This window comes from Lonchura striata, chromosome 1 (genome assembly GCF_046129695.1).
Source record: "Lonchura striata isolate bLonStr1 chromosome 1, bLonStr1.mat, whole genome shotgun sequence".
In the NCBI taxonomy this organism is placed as follows: domain Eukaryota; kingdom Metazoa; phylum Chordata; class Aves; order Passeriformes; family Estrildidae; genus Lonchura; species Lonchura striata.
Window position 1 is genome coordinate 86,125,135 of NC_134603.1, and position 15,202 is coordinate 86,140,336.

At 41.1% G+C, this 15,202-nt stretch overlaps 1 protein-coding gene across 3 annotated transcripts in view; it reads left to right on the forward strand.

Moving 5' to 3' along the window:
• The window catches only part of KIAA0319 (KIAA0319 ortholog), a 57,263-nt gene that overhangs the window by 17,102 nt on the left and 24,959 nt on the right, over window positions 1–15,202 (forward strand). For all 3 annotated transcript variants that reach the window (XM_021553366.3, XM_021553369.3, XM_021553368.3), the window contains 3 exons: window positions 4,340–5,109; window positions 12,660–12,843; window positions 15,073–15,171. In XM_021553366.3, coding sequence (XP_021409041.1) covers window positions 4,340–5,109; window positions 12,660–12,843; window positions 15,073–15,171 — 1,053 coding nt within the window. The remainder of the gene's footprint in view (window positions 1–4,339; window positions 5,110–12,659; window positions 12,844–15,072; window positions 15,172–15,202) is intronic.

Sequence of the window (15,202 nt, forward strand, 5' to 3'; positions counted from 1 at the left end):
AATCAGCTTGTCTGACTAGGTCTCTGGATATGTCAGTGTAGTCCTACTGTAGATGTAACAGGGTTCAGCTAAGAGGAAGGGAAACACTTTGCTTGCAGAAGTTTTAGGCTATTGACTCATGTTCTAGAGGGTTTTCAGGGCTTTTAATAAAGGGAATCAGTCTTCCTGTTGGTAACTTGAATGAGTTCTTCTAAACAGAGAATTGCATGATGCTGGTTTTTGCCATTCCTGGTCAGAATGGAAGAGGTTTAATTCCTGAGATCAGTTAACTAAATTGAAATAGCTGTGCTATGACCTCACACAGTAGGTAGTAATATAGCAGACTAAGTGACCTTTCATATTGCACACCTTCAGTAAATTTTCTGTAAATAAGAGACCTCGCTATCTCTGTTTTAGTCCACTGCAGACTGGAGATGAGATATAAGAGAATATGAAATTAGAGATCAGATCAAGTTCACTCTCAGTAGATCTTATGTTTTTCATGTGAACACACCCAGTGTGAGGCCAAAATAGCTTGATAAATTCATCCTTTCTTGCACACTTACTGCTACAATTCAACTCAAGTGCTAGATAAAGCAAGAGATTAAACTTCCATTACTTTAAGATTTTTTTCTGTTCCTTGTTGGGATGAAACCAAGGCCATCTGACATTTGCAAAAGCAGATAGCCAAGGTTTGTGGCTAGGTTGCATACTTGGGAGATCTTGATTCAAAGTCATGTATCATCTTAGGAATGTGGTGGACTTGTTTCTCTCTATGGCTAAAGAAGCACCATGAATTTTGAGGTATGTTGACTCTGCAGTGTGATAACTGATGTGTCAAACTGCAAGTAGTGGAGTGAGATTTGAAGTTGATTGAGGACTTGAAGTCTGGCCTCAGGTTAGAGCTATGGAGTGTCCCAGTTGTGTACGCCTGTCTCTAAAGCATGACCTATTGGTCATTCTGTTCTGAACAAATAAATAGTGAAACCTTCCGTTTTATTTTTTTTTTAACACCCTCTTCACTTTCTGTTTCAGGAATAAGTTAAAGAAGGGGGGTGATGAAAACAACCATCAAAGGAGCTTTTTGGCCTACACTGATAGTGCTGTTCCTAAAATATTCATTGTAATGATTTGTTACTGACCTGATATTATACATTTGCAAGCAGTCATGTTTCTTCTTTCCCTTTTTAAAGGCCTGTTACTCACTTCTCTACTGATTTATGGGATTAAATAAAGGCATATGAATTGCAAAAAGACAGTGGTTGAATGGGATGCCTGACTCCTATACTTCATTTTAACCCAGACTTTTTCTGGCTCCCCTGTTCTAAGTTGTGCAGACAACTTAAAGAAAAGACTTGTGATGACAATTCCGAGTCTCTGCCAGGGTCTTATGTTATTGGAGGTAAAAGGGAATGTAGAGAAAATGTTTATATGCAGCATAACAGAAAAAAATGCAGAAGTCTTGAGCATCTTCTGGGTACAGATACGGATACTTTATGTCTGGGCTATGTAAGAACAGGATAGGTTGTTTTAAGTACATATTTCCCTGGATAGATTTTTTTCACTGAAAGTGTAAAGTGGAACAGTCAACGGCATCCTAGCTCTGTGTGAAGGAGTAGCTGTAGTCAGAAAAATGGTACTTGAAGCTCTTTATCCTTTTTGTCAGCTTCCTATTCAGCCATACCTATTTGCATGTCATCAATCTTCTTTAAAATTTGCTTCATTTTATGTTTTTCCTTACCCCACACAGCCAGCTCTGCAAAACCATCATACCACTCTATCCCTCAATATATGGTGAAATATTTTTTTGTTTGCTTCATTTGTTTTTTGGTGCGTTTTTTTTTGTTGTTTTGTTTTGGTTTTTTTGCATTGAACTAACCTACTTTGCAAGCTTGACATTCTTCCCAGGCAGTTTGATTCCCCACATATATTTTGATAGCTGTATTCAGACCATGTACTGTGAAGGTGTGTGTACAGTTCAGCCCAGATGAGATAGTGCGGACTGTGATGTGGTACTGGACACATTGCATGTGTTGGAGAATCTCTGCATCTCATTCAGACCTAACCCCTATTGCCAGCCTGTTCCTACTCCTTGATTTCATTTTTCCTGACCTATACTGTTGTGAATAATGAGGCACAAAGCAGGCAAAGTCAGTTTTGTCTTCCATTCCTGTTAGCTCCACAGTGCATGATGGTCTTTGACTAAAAAAACCATGTTTGTTTTCATTCATTGAGATAACAAGTCCAGTTGAAAACCAAAGAGAATAATTTTCTGGTTTTACTCAACTTTCTTGAAACATAATCAGATTTTAGGGAGAAGAATTCTGAAGAGCAGTTATAACCAGGGAAAAAACACCTAGAAAAGATATTAAGATATCTTATATATAATATATATAATATATAATAGGTTGATATATGTAGTGACGCTGTCTGCTTGTCGTGGTTTGACACGGAAAGAGAATTTTTTCTGGAAGGAAGAGGTCAATTTAGATATTGACCAATTGAAAGTAGACACGCCTCTGAGAACACAGAGGGGTTGAAAGCAGAATTCCCAGGGGAACTCGCTCTCTTTGGTTCCGGTCAGCGTGCAGTGCAAACCTCCCCTGCCCAGCCACAAGCTGGGTCGGGGAGGGGAAGCCCCCATGGCCTGAAAGGTAGGCCCCAAGGGTGGAGGGACTGGAACCGGGCTGGCCCCTGCAGATGGAAGGGTGGAAGAAATCTGGGATGTCTCCATTTCCCCCTCCATTTTTTTTTTTTTCTTCTTGTTTGTTGGTGGAGACATCGCTGTGATCTTGTTGAAGGCTTGCTGCTGTTCAGGGCCCCAGTGGAAAGTGTCGTGGTTTGACACGGAAGAATCTGGCAAAAGCCACCTGGTTAGTTAACACCTGAGGCTCTACCAGTCGATTGGGTCCTGCCCCCCTGGGGCCGCCCTTTTCTAGGGTGCCATAGGTTTCTGGAGAAACTGGGGCGGGGGGGGGGGGGGGGCAGAAACCTATGGCACCTAGGAAAGCTTGTGTTTCTCCCACACGATGAAGCTCCAGAACATCTACAGTATATCGATGATACCAATCCGGGCACTGGCATTGTGCCAGTGTCAAACCATGACACTGCTCCAGGACAATATAGATGAATGGAGACGAGAGATCTCTGAAGTTTGCTCTTGGGGAATAAGGTTTATTGGGGATGTAGAGAGGTCCTGCTTCGAGCTGCCAGATGCAGCACGTGGCAAGGCTTGAGAGGGTGTGGGAGGGGAGAGACAAAAGGATGCTCTAGGAGAGGGGGAGTTCCAAGAGGAGGGGAAGTTCCAAGAGACCGTCTGGCCCCTCGGAGCCCTCTTATCAGGGGGCTTCAAGGTGGGCTGGAACAAGGCTCGGGTCAATGGGGTTACAGACACTTGATGTTTTATGGGAGGGTTACAGGTGCAGGGTGAGCCATACGTTTTAGGGGGTGAGATGGGACAGTCCACTTGACCCCTGGACCTATCCGTAGGCAAGGGCATTGTCCGGCTAGCAGAGAGGACTGTTCTCATCCTGGCTGTATTATTTATGAATAATTATATTTATCCTCTCCAACAGATATATATATCAAATATATATATAAAAATATATATTTCTATATATTACATGTTATATATAATATATATAACATATATATAATATGTTGATTCATGCTTTTTTTGACCATTCCACACTCAGTCTATAATGTGCTATGAAAATAATTCTGATGTTATGTTAAAAGATTTCAGCTTTACTGGAAATGAAGGCAGGAGCTCCACACTGGAGCAAGCTCTTGGATTTTTACATGAACTTGTGGGTGGAGCAGCAAAAGTTTGAGAAATTGATCCAGTTTTTATATTAAGACCAGTAAGTATATTGGAGTGAGAACTCTTCATGGCATTCAGATGAGATGACAAATCTTTCTCCTAGAGTTTTGCTCCCTTCTCCCTCAAGTGAAACAATGACATGCTACAGCATCTTATTTGAGCTTTGTTTTAAAACATATTTTTAAAGATCCCAGTAGGAACATGCTGTGGAAGCAATAGAGGTATCCCATGATTTTTGTATTCTCTGCTCTTTTCTTGTTTTTAAGCATTGGCAACTTGCTTTCATCTCTATGTATTTGAATTTGTAGTACAGGAGTAAAAGGTATGTAAAGTCCTACACTGGAAAATCCTCCAAAGTACAACTATTACAGCAAAGGGGACATGCTTAAAAAAGGTAGTGGTGATTTTAGTGAAAGAAAATGTGCTTTTTTAAACAGAATACCATGTGTCTCTATCTTGAAAGCTATTCATGGTCACAGTAAACTATATTATGACTTGGTTGTAGTGCTGTGCCTTATGTTGGTGTTGTTCTTGCAGGTTCCAGTTGTGAGCAGTGCAGAGAAGGCGCCACATACTCAGGTGCAGTAATATCTCCCAACTTAGAAACCACTAAAATCATGCGAGTTCCTCATGCTTTGTCAGTGTCCGACTGCATTGCAGCGTGTTGTGACCTCTCTGGTTGTGACTTGTCCTGGATGTTTGAACGGCACTGTTACATCGTGAACTGCCAGCACAAGGACAACTGTGAACCTAAAAAAATTGAAACTGTCAAGTCCTACCTTACCTTTGTGCTGAAGCCTTCTCAGAGGCCAGCCTCACTGCTAGGGTTTGGGCAAGTGATCCCAAGCATGGTGCACTCTGTGGGACTCCAGAATGAGCCGTCAGAGGAAGTGAGTAGCCTGAAGAAGCTGTCTCTGCTTGGAAAAGATCCCAGCCTTGAGGAGATACCTGAATACATTGATGATTATAAAGAGTTGGAGCAGGACCCCTTTCAGATGGGCATCAAACATGAGCAGAAGGACAGTATGGATTATGCTGACTGGGGCCTGATAGTGGCAGGTGAAAATGGTTTCAACACTTCCACAGGGGATGATGGAGATAACCAAGAAGATTTTGTTGAAAAGAAAGGGGGGCCTGGGAAGGTGGAAAGCTTTCTAAATAAAAACAGCTCTGAACTGACTTCCGTCAATGAACACTCCACAGAGAGGTCGTCTGTTCTGGAGATTACACCACTCCCTGGGAAGACATTTGAAAGGGAAGCAGCTGTTCCACTCCTTGCACAACCTGAGGATGCTTTGCAAAAAGAGGTAAGGAAGCAGGCAGAGTATGGTCAGGATACTTGGCATTAATTTTTGTTTTCAAATAGTTGAAAATCTGAGGTTATTGCTTTGTAATATTACAACTCTCAAATGACAGTCATGTTACCATGTAGAAGAGGCTGAAGGGGATTGGATTGCCTTAAGAGGCAGATGAATCCCTAAAGGACTTTTTTTTTTTTTTTCATCAGATGATAAGGAGTAAAGTTCCTTTTAGGGCACTGTGAGGTTTCCTTTTAAGTGTACAAATGAGTGAACTTGGACCTGGTGTAATAGTGTTACAGTGGTCTTCACTTCTGACCCCTGGTGACTCACTGGAAGAAGTTAGCAGAGCAGTACTAGTAGACTCTCTGGTATCCAAAGGCCAGGATCAGGGAACATAAGCTCCTCCATCAATAAAATTAGGCCTGCTTCATGAGTTCCATGCTACTAATGCACAGTGGTGTTACAGGTGTAAGTGGTGAGTTAATTTTTATAATGCTTTTAAAACATAAGAGGGCATGGAGCTTAAGGAGGTATGATGAGTGGTTTTGGATGTGCAGCAGGATAAAGTAGATAAGGTGTTTCTGTTCTCAGACTTCTTGAGTCTGATAATTAGAAAAATAAGTTAATTACTTAAAATCCAATGCAAATGTCAGTATAAGTAATATGCACCTGTTCTCTATTTATGTAAAGTGCACCTGTTCTCTGTTTATGCCAACTAGTTTGGTCAGTTAAGACTAAGGGGCTTTGGTTTCTTAAAAACAGACTGGGTTCTGTTGGAAAGTTTAGACAGGCTGTAAATTCAGCATTCCCTGGGTTTCACTCCCCTTGCCAGAGGAAAGAGGAAGTTGATCAATGTTAGATGACTTGCTCTAAATTCCACTTGATTTTGTAACTAGCAAGTATCTCTTGCTGTGAAAAAGGTAATTTATTGCTGTTACTGTAGGGAAGAAAAATGCAAGCAAATAAGAAAGTTGCGTGAAATCTGTGATGGCTGCAGTTCTGGGAGGGGATGTGTGGAGAACAGCAAGTCATAAGAAACAAATAAAGACTTCAGGTAACCAGAAGGAACCTCCTACTAACAGCCCCAGTCCTCATGGTGGATTTAAGACACCTGAATGCCTACTGGGAGGGCAAGAGAGCAGGGCAGAAGCTGTGCAGAAAGTTTCTGAAGGTTGTTGATAACTTTAAGAAGGTATTGTTTTGAGTTGCTTCCACAAGTTGAGAAGGCAAGACTCTCCTGGACTTCACCCTTGCAGGAAGCACAGGATTAGTTAGGGATTGTAGGCATGAGGTAGATGCTTCTAAGAGGGGCAGGAATAAGTGAGGAAGCAGGGTCACAACCATAGGCTACAGTAGAGCATTCTTTGGCCTGTATTTGGAAGAATTGCAAGGGAGATTGCCCTGGAGTTAGTGGGGGTCATGACAGCAGGCTGCTTTTTGAGGACCACCTCCTGTTGAGTCAAGGTAGCCTGTGACTTTTATGACGAAGTTGGTCTGGAGTGTATTGGCACAAGTGAGAAGAGATTAGAATTTGTCTTCATGTGTATGGAAGAATACTTGACCAACAGAACGAGTGCTGCGGCAAACTAAAAATTAGGTACTGCTTCTGCAAGCAGAGTTAATGACTGGAGACCTGTTTTGTAAAGTTCCTACCATGCACACTTTGAAATTAGCATAATTAACATGGGGATTTAGGTGAGAGGAGTAGATATTGATGGTTCTTTTCTTAGTATGCAAAAATTATGTATATATGTGCATATGAAGAGTACAATACCAAAGTAGACTGTCACTGCTCATAAAATTTAGAGTGACATTCTGTCATGCTCTAGTGGTGCAGTTAGTTCTAACACAGGGCAATAGCTGAGCTAAAATTAAGGACACCCAACCACTGCAATACTAAACTCATATTTCCTTCCATCTGCAAGGGGAAACTTGCAAGCATCTTTTAGTTTCTGCCTGTGTAGTGCAATGGAAATCAAGCCACACCAAGAACCTGCAGTAGCTCTGTGCTCCACCATATTTGTGCACTTTAGGTGTGCAGAAAGACTTGAAACTTGTTTCCATTGCACTTTGCTGTCTAATGGAAGACCCATTAGCATTGTGCTGATCTTTAGCCAATTGTCAGGATCCCTGCTGACTGAACTGCTTGTGCCTTGTGCCTTAGAGGAGTCATAAAGCTTCAGGTTCACCTAAACTATGTGTCAGAGCTGAGCAAATTTGTTTCCTGTCACTAAGGGATCATGTGAATATATTTTATGAAAGCTGAGCTTTCACATCCTGCAGCAATGATAAATCTCCTTTGGTTTTCCCACTCCAGCTAGAATATAAAGATTTTACTTTATCTTTTTACACTGACTGTAGATGTGAGTTTATTGTAAAGTGAAATGGAGAGAAACCTACTTCTTACCAGGTCACAATCATTTTTGTGTGATCTTCATATCATGCTAACATTATGCTAGCACAGCTGTCACAGGGACATTTCTCTCTCTCAGGATTTTTAATAGAGGAGCACAAAGAGAAAGAAAGAGAAAACAATTTATATTTCTGCTCCTTGTTTTTCTCATGTGGAATGTGCTTGGAGAATTGTTTACCTGGGGTGATTGCTTGATTGGATTCTGGTGAGATTGTTTGAACCTGATGGTAAATCAGATCCACCTGTATCTGGACTCTCGATAACAGGGTCACAAGTTGGGAGTTAGATTTGGTAGTTAGAGAAAGTAGTATGTAGTTTTAGTATCTTCCTTTATATAGTATATTAATGTATTGCAGCATAGTTATAATAAAGAAATCATTCAGCCTTCTGAACTGAGTCAGACATCATAGTTTCTTCCCATTGGGTTTGCCTGGATTTACACAGCCTCTTGAAATTCCAATAGAAAGGCTGAGGAATGAGATTGCTGTTTTCAGTGCAGGAGGGATGAAATGCCAAACCTGGGTCAGTCTTTAGCCACAGCTGGTAATGATGCTGAAGAACTGGTAAGACAGGTGTAGTTAGAAGGTGGCTGGGATGTGCTCTGTGAGCACAGCTGTAGAAAGCGTGTTAATGGGATAATATCAAAAGCCATTCATGGCGTGTATTGAAAAAGTGGCTCTAAAGGCTCTCTATTAATGTAAAGAAAGAATCTGGGGAAGCAGAAGGCTTTCAGAAACTGCCAAAGTCTAAGTGACCTTTGTTTCCCAGATGGGAATTCATTTGAATTTAGACATGGATGGAGAAATGGAGATGATGAGCGGTTTTAGCAAATACTTTTCCCTGACCTTCCCTAGAATTAGCTTCAGTCCAGACACATCTCCCCTTCCTAGTCTCCACTCCCCTTCTTTCACTGCAGATTATGCTTGGTCACTTTGGTGATGGAAAATTGGCACAGGAAGTTGGAGTCAGTGCATGGCAGTCTCCTTTCTGCCATTTGTCATTTCTATTTTCTGTCACTGTTCCTTCCTTTTTGTTTCATCTGCACTGATGTAGGCTTCTCTGTGGGCCTCATGTTTCCACAACAGTGTCTCCAGCCCTGTGCACAATAATGTTTGCTTCCTGATGTTTCCTCTTATGCCTCCTGTTGTGCATCCCCCCCCCACATCCTCCTGTGTCCCCTGCCCACAGTGGCTATTGCCCTTTTTTGACTAGATTTGAGAGGTTGCAGTGTTGGTGCATGGTGGCTTGATTCCGTCCACTGCCATACTGACTGGAACCACTAGGGTGGCCCATGCAGCAACACCTCTGCCACCTAAGCCCTGCCAGGTATGCCTAATACAAATTTTCAGCTTGGCTCCAAGATTTTCTGTTTTAGGAACTGTAATTGTAGAAACTGTCTGTGGTAGATTGTGGTGATAGAATTTCCTTCTTATGGCTCTTTCTCCAGCAAGAAGAAATTTCCATCAAATCTCATATGGATTGTTTAGCATATATTTGTGTTTCCTTCTGAAAAAGGTTGGTTTTTGAAAACCAAATTTTGTTACAAAGGAAATCTTAAATTTTTACCCTAGATTAAAAATGCCAAGAGGTCTCCAAATAGTTTTTTCATTGGTATATGATCCAAACAACCTCTCAAACTGGTGGCTTTGTATAGGTTATGAAAATATGAAGGTCTTAAAATCATGCTTGCTACTAAATTTAATGAATTGCCCTGTTTATTGCACATTATACAATGTTTTCTTATTATCCTCTTAGTTCTGCCATGGCAATTCTATGTGTCTGTCCCTGGGTCTGTGCTGACGCACTCCCTTCTGCAGCTTCCAGACAAAGCTGTTGTGACAAGCCAGACAGAGCAAGGTGGCAAAAATGCAATTCCCTGATTACCTCTCTTCACAGTAGTCAGCAGGATGTGGGGTCAGGTGCTCTGCTCTTTGAGCAAGGACCTGCACAGAGATTTTAAACTGGGAAACCAACAAAACACAGACCTCTGGAGTCTGTGCCCTTGGAGCATCCTTGTCATAAATGCAGTCAGATGCAGGGAGTTTTTGTATGTGATTTGGGAGAGATAATATGAGGTTTGTCACTTAAGTGAGTCACCTGACTGTTGGGTTTACATCAGAGTTCAGAGGGATCTTATGGACTGTCAGTCTCTGGCAGCTCAATAACCTAAGTACATTCAGAAATCTATACAGAGTATGTGCTGTCCACCTGCCCAGATCTGAAAGCTGCAGTGTTGCCCATCATTGAAGTGAGATATCTGCAAGGAATTAATTTTCTTTTTAAAATTTTCAGTGAACTGCTGATCTGCTAAGCCAAGTAAGGTTTTTAAGGTCTTAGCCAGAGTCTAGCTGTGGCTGTGTTGATGCTGCAATGTTCCAAACATTTATTCAACAGCTAAGGCCTGATGTAATTCTTGTGCTTATTGTATTTGCAGGGATAATGGTGCAGTCAAAATATATAAATCTCTATCTAAGAAAATTTAAGATGGCTGACAGACTCTGTGGTGGTGAGCCTTTTAGTGTCTGATTGACTTGCCTTCAGAATTCATATTTAAGACTTAGAATGCAGTTGAATAACATAGACATTCATCTCCTATTTTGGCTTTGTTTCAGTTTTGATACCTGCAGAAGCTGAACAGTTCTGTTTGGTTAAAAATACATTGGCTTGATCCATAAAAGAGGTCTAAAACTCCTGAAAGATGTTTTGATATTTAGATTTACCTTTCTTTCTATTTTGAAGTCTGTACTTCATGTTATATGGTTGTTATTTTCTGTTGGAATTCTCAAGAGATTTGCACTCAAGTCAAATCCAGAGGATCTGGGGCCCTCTGGAGGGATGTGGGCCCTCACTATTGGTGTGTTTGTATCGAGCAATAGTGGCTGTAAAAAGGGTAAAAGTAAACAACCCACAAAGTCCCTACGAGCAGAACTGCCTATTGGACTCACTGCCAGAAAGAATTCTTTTCTTTCCTTTAACTTTCACTTCCCAAGCTGGAATTTAGGTTAATCTTGCACTCTATATCTTTTCCAGCAAATCTCTTGGTAACTGTTTCTGTCTGAGAGCTTAATTGCTGATATTGTCCCTGCCCCAGTTGTCTGCTGTCTGCTAACATTTTTAGTTTGTTTTTTTGGCTGTGACACCACTTCAGACGTGACAGTGCCACAGGGCACCTTTTTTGACTGCAGTGTCTTGCCTAGGCTTGCTGACTGAAGTGATGTTTGGTGCCACTGCAGAAGAGGCACCCTGGAAAGGTATGTGTGAGGTGACTTTGTCTCCATCTGTCCTACAAAGCCATGATGGCTGCTTTTCATTTGCTGGACTGGCAAAGGATGAAGAGAGGAGAGGCCAGAGGAAGCTCAGGAAAGTAGACTTCCCTCAAATTCAGGAGGCAAAAAAGTTCTGTGGTTTGCCCAATTGTGGGAAGAAAATCCTTTTATGAAGACTGGAGTGAGTATGTAAAGGAGGCCTATCTGGAGGAAAGACCTTTTGTCAAGATACAAAGCAGGATGGGTTTCAGGTTTTCCCTGTACATGATGCTATCAAGTGTGAGATTCCTGAAGGCACTATTTTAGGTGAGCTGCGGTCCCTGATCCTGCTATCAGTGTCCAGCTGCTCAGAGAGTACTGTCTGCTTATGGAGCAGAGCTGGAGGTCTGACCACAAAGATGCTTGTTTTGTCTGTATTATGGACTTGCCCAAAAGTGCAGCTCTTGGCATTATTTTCTGCATCCTCATGGGTGGGCAGCCACAATCTCTGACACTGCACAGGGATTTTTTTCTCTGTGTCCATTGTTGAAAGTTGAGATGGAGTTGCAGATAACTTCCGTGCTCTGTTTTTTTTGTAGGCTGGCAAGGAACAGTTCCTGGCTTTGCTTTCACGTTCCCAGCTGCACAAGGAGCTGGAGCTTTTGATCCTGTCCAGAAGGCAGGGCTGCTCTTATTTCCTAGGGAGGCAAACTGCAAAGGGAAAGTAGAGCACCTGAAATGCAAAGAGAGTAGGGACTGTTCAGCTTTGAGCACAGAGAGTTCAGAGGATTTTAAAGATGTGTGTAAATAACTCTGATGGGTGTGAAGAAGATGGAGCCAGGCTCTTCTCAGTGCTATTCAGAGGTGGGACAAGATACAATGGACACAAAATGAAAAACAGGGCATTTTATTTAAACACTAAACCCCATATTTTTTTTCTCTGAGGATGGCTAAACATGAAGTTTTCCAGAGAGGTGGATTCTCTGTCCTTGGAGATACTCATAACCTCACTGAATTTGGTCCTAAGCAGTCTTCTGTAGCTGACCCTGCTTTGGGGGATGGGGCTGAACTGGGCTATCTCCAGGGGTCCCTTTCCACCTCACCCATTTGTGATGTAAGTGTACATTTCACCAACCTTCATAATCCTATTCTTCAATTAATAAACAATGTACAAATAATAGTATGTTGCTGTACCTTCACATGCCAAACAAAGTAGCCATAATTGGAAAAATGCTTTTCCCATATCATTAGATCAGAAATAAATCTTAAGAATATTAAGAAAAACCTGCTGGCCCATTGAGGATAATGTGTTATTGAAAGGCAAGATTAATCTAGTGCTGAGGTATTTGTGCCACACTTGCCATGTACTTTGCTGCAGTTCTGATTTAGTAACAAGGTGAGGCAGTGCTGCTTGATGCCTGAAGTAGAGACTTGTAGGGTGTTTTATTACTGTTGAGGAGATAAAAAGGCACAAACAACTTGTGTACTGAGAAGATGTAGTAAGAAGCAAGGACTCTGTTATGTTTGTGTATGGCACAAAACAATAATACCACATAGACTTTCTGACATTGGCTTTTAAAGATTTATGACTGTATTTAGACCTGTTGTACTGATTTTTTTTATATTTTGGTAACTGGTAGCATTAGTTGTATTCCAGGTTACCACATGACTGTTCTACATCTGAAACTTGGAAAATTATTAGCAATTGTTACAAAGCCTGATCAGAAAAAACTCCGGTCCTTGTTCAATGGATATTCTGTACATGAATAAAATCTCCTAGTAACATAAATCATTAGGGTCATCCTATGTGCTATTTAAAAAACAGCATACCTCTAAATCTAGAAATGTGAATAACTCTTTCCTGCAATAACTCTTTCCCTATAATTCCTTTTTTTCAGGCTGCTACACTTTCTTTTTCTTCAGATGAACCAGATTTCTCCCCGGGTTTGTCAGAGAAAACCCTGACTCCCACCGTGGCCCCAGAGAATGCCACTGAAGGTGGAATCATGCTACTTCCCACTAATACTGCACCATCTGAGCCCATGCAGCTGTTCACACCACCTGCTACTGCTGCTAAAGCAGGTAATGTTTCAACAGAGCTGGTGATCTGAGGGGTTGGACGGGGGGGAATCTGCAGATTGGACAGAGGGTGGGGATGACTTTTCTACTGTCAGGTTTCCAACCTGTTGTTAGTAAGACCTTATTCTTTATCCAAATGTTATATAATCCCGCTTTAAACGTGTAGACCTACAGTAACACTGCAAACCCCAGACCCTATACTCACTTAATTCTGAGGCAAAACCTTGACCAAGTCCACCATTAGTGGGAAATGACAACTCAAGGAAATACAGCAAAGTAAAAAGCAGAGATTAAGACTGGTTTTAAATGTTTTCAGGGTTTTTTTTTTTTTTTGTTTTGTTTTTTTTTTTTTTTTTTTGCTTTGTAAGCAATATCTGAAGCTTTCTGGGGTTTCAGAATAGTCTCTTCTATCCATATTGTTGTTTTTGGTGTGACTCTTCAGAACACTGCTCTCTCTCAGAAACTCTGCAGTAGTTGCTAGATACCATGAAGCACCATAGGTGGGACCTGAGGAAGCTCAGCCCTTAACAGTGGAGAACATGGCCTCCAAATCCTCAGAAATCAAAATTTTACTCTAATTTCAAAACTGTGGGGAAGCTTATCATACTTACAGCTGCAATACAAATGGTTTTATTTTGAATAGACTTTTAACTACCACGTCCTCTGTAGTTGTGTTAAATTCTGTGTGTATGTTCACATATCTCCTTTCTCCTGCTGTTTTCTGCCTCCCTGTGCACACTGACAAAGGGTTAGAAGGGCCACAAGAAGCAGAAAAGCACATATGTGTGTTTTTCTGCACTCCTAATGTACAGAGGGATGTGGAGACCTAAGTCCTCTGCTTCCTGGCAGAGAAAGTCTGGTTTCAGACATTCTTGGCACCCTCTACCAAAATGCAACCTGCCAGCAAGGATAGCAATAGAAGGTAAGAGGAAGAGATAAGCTACGAGAGATTCCTCTCCAATACAGTGGATCATCATTACCATTGCCTGTTGGCTAGGCAGCTCTTCCTCCTCCTCTTGTGAAGGAGGAGGTTGAAGAGGGCTCAAAAAGAAGTTTGGAAGAAGAAGCTGAAGGGAAGGTTGTGATGAATCTCACTGTAGGTACTGCTTTGTACAAGGATGCTTTATACCGCTTTGTATTGCTTTTGCCTAAAGTTTGTGTATTCTCAGCCAGACTGTCTAGAAAGTCTCAATGACAGTCCCTCCTTCTCTCTTTTGGCATTACCCTCTTCTAGCCGTTTTATTGTCATTGCATGTGAAAGTTCAAGTGCAAACCTTTGCTCCACAGGTGTGTAGGGCAACTTCCATGATCAGTTGTGAAGCCTTGGGTGAATTTAAATAGCAGTGACTGAAAGTGTATTTTCAGTGTCTTCACTGCATCATTTTTAGACCCATCAGCTGCCACTGCTGGGCAGTAGCAGAAGCAGTAGCTTCTTTGGCATCTCTTCTGAGTTTGTAAGCCGGACATTTACACACTAGTGAATGCTGCCTTCTAAGAACTTTTGTTCTGTGGTTTCCCAATACTAAAAGCAAGATATTTGAAACATTTGAAATACAGGACTAAGTAAACTTTCCCTTAGCTGTGCTTTGATATGTTTCTTCTGGTGGCTGTTTTTGTGTACTTTGGCATTTTTTGAAACATAAAAGTTTTCACAGACAATGACTGGATAGCAGGTGGGTTGAATGGGTAGTTCGGATAAGAAATAACCATTTGCCCTGCTATGCAAGTGGATTTCTTAAAAGGAACACAAGATGGACATTGGAACCTGCCTTGCAAGTGCCACACAAACATAGAAGTAGTACTCTTTTGTGAAAGAAAGTGTGATATTAAAGTTCTACTATGCTTTTTTTTGTCTTCTGTAACTGTATTTTTTAATTCCTGCACTTCGAATTACTGAGAACAATACATAACTCTTTATGCAGAGCATTGTTACCTCTGATATGAAGGAATAATGAGAATGCTTTTCTCTGAAACAGAAGTAGGGAAATGACACTTCATAGCTGGAGAAGAAAAAAAACTTTGGTTTGGTAAAAGGTGAGGGAATCACAGTCATGATTAAAAAGATCATTATTTTATAATGCATTAAGGATTTTTTTTTAATTATTGCTGCCTGTTCTCTATAGAATACTTGTCAAGTTTTACTTAATCCATTGCAAATAATATTTGAAGATACTAAATTTATATCAGTTCCATCTGTTATAACACAGTGTACTCATCCTATCTTACATGTAGTTAAAGAACTTACTGTATCTGCTGGAGATAACATACAAGTGATGTTACCAAAAAATGAGGTCGAACTGAATGCCTTTGCTGTCCCACCACCATCTACAGGTGAGTTGAATGCCTTGGTATACAAGAAGAT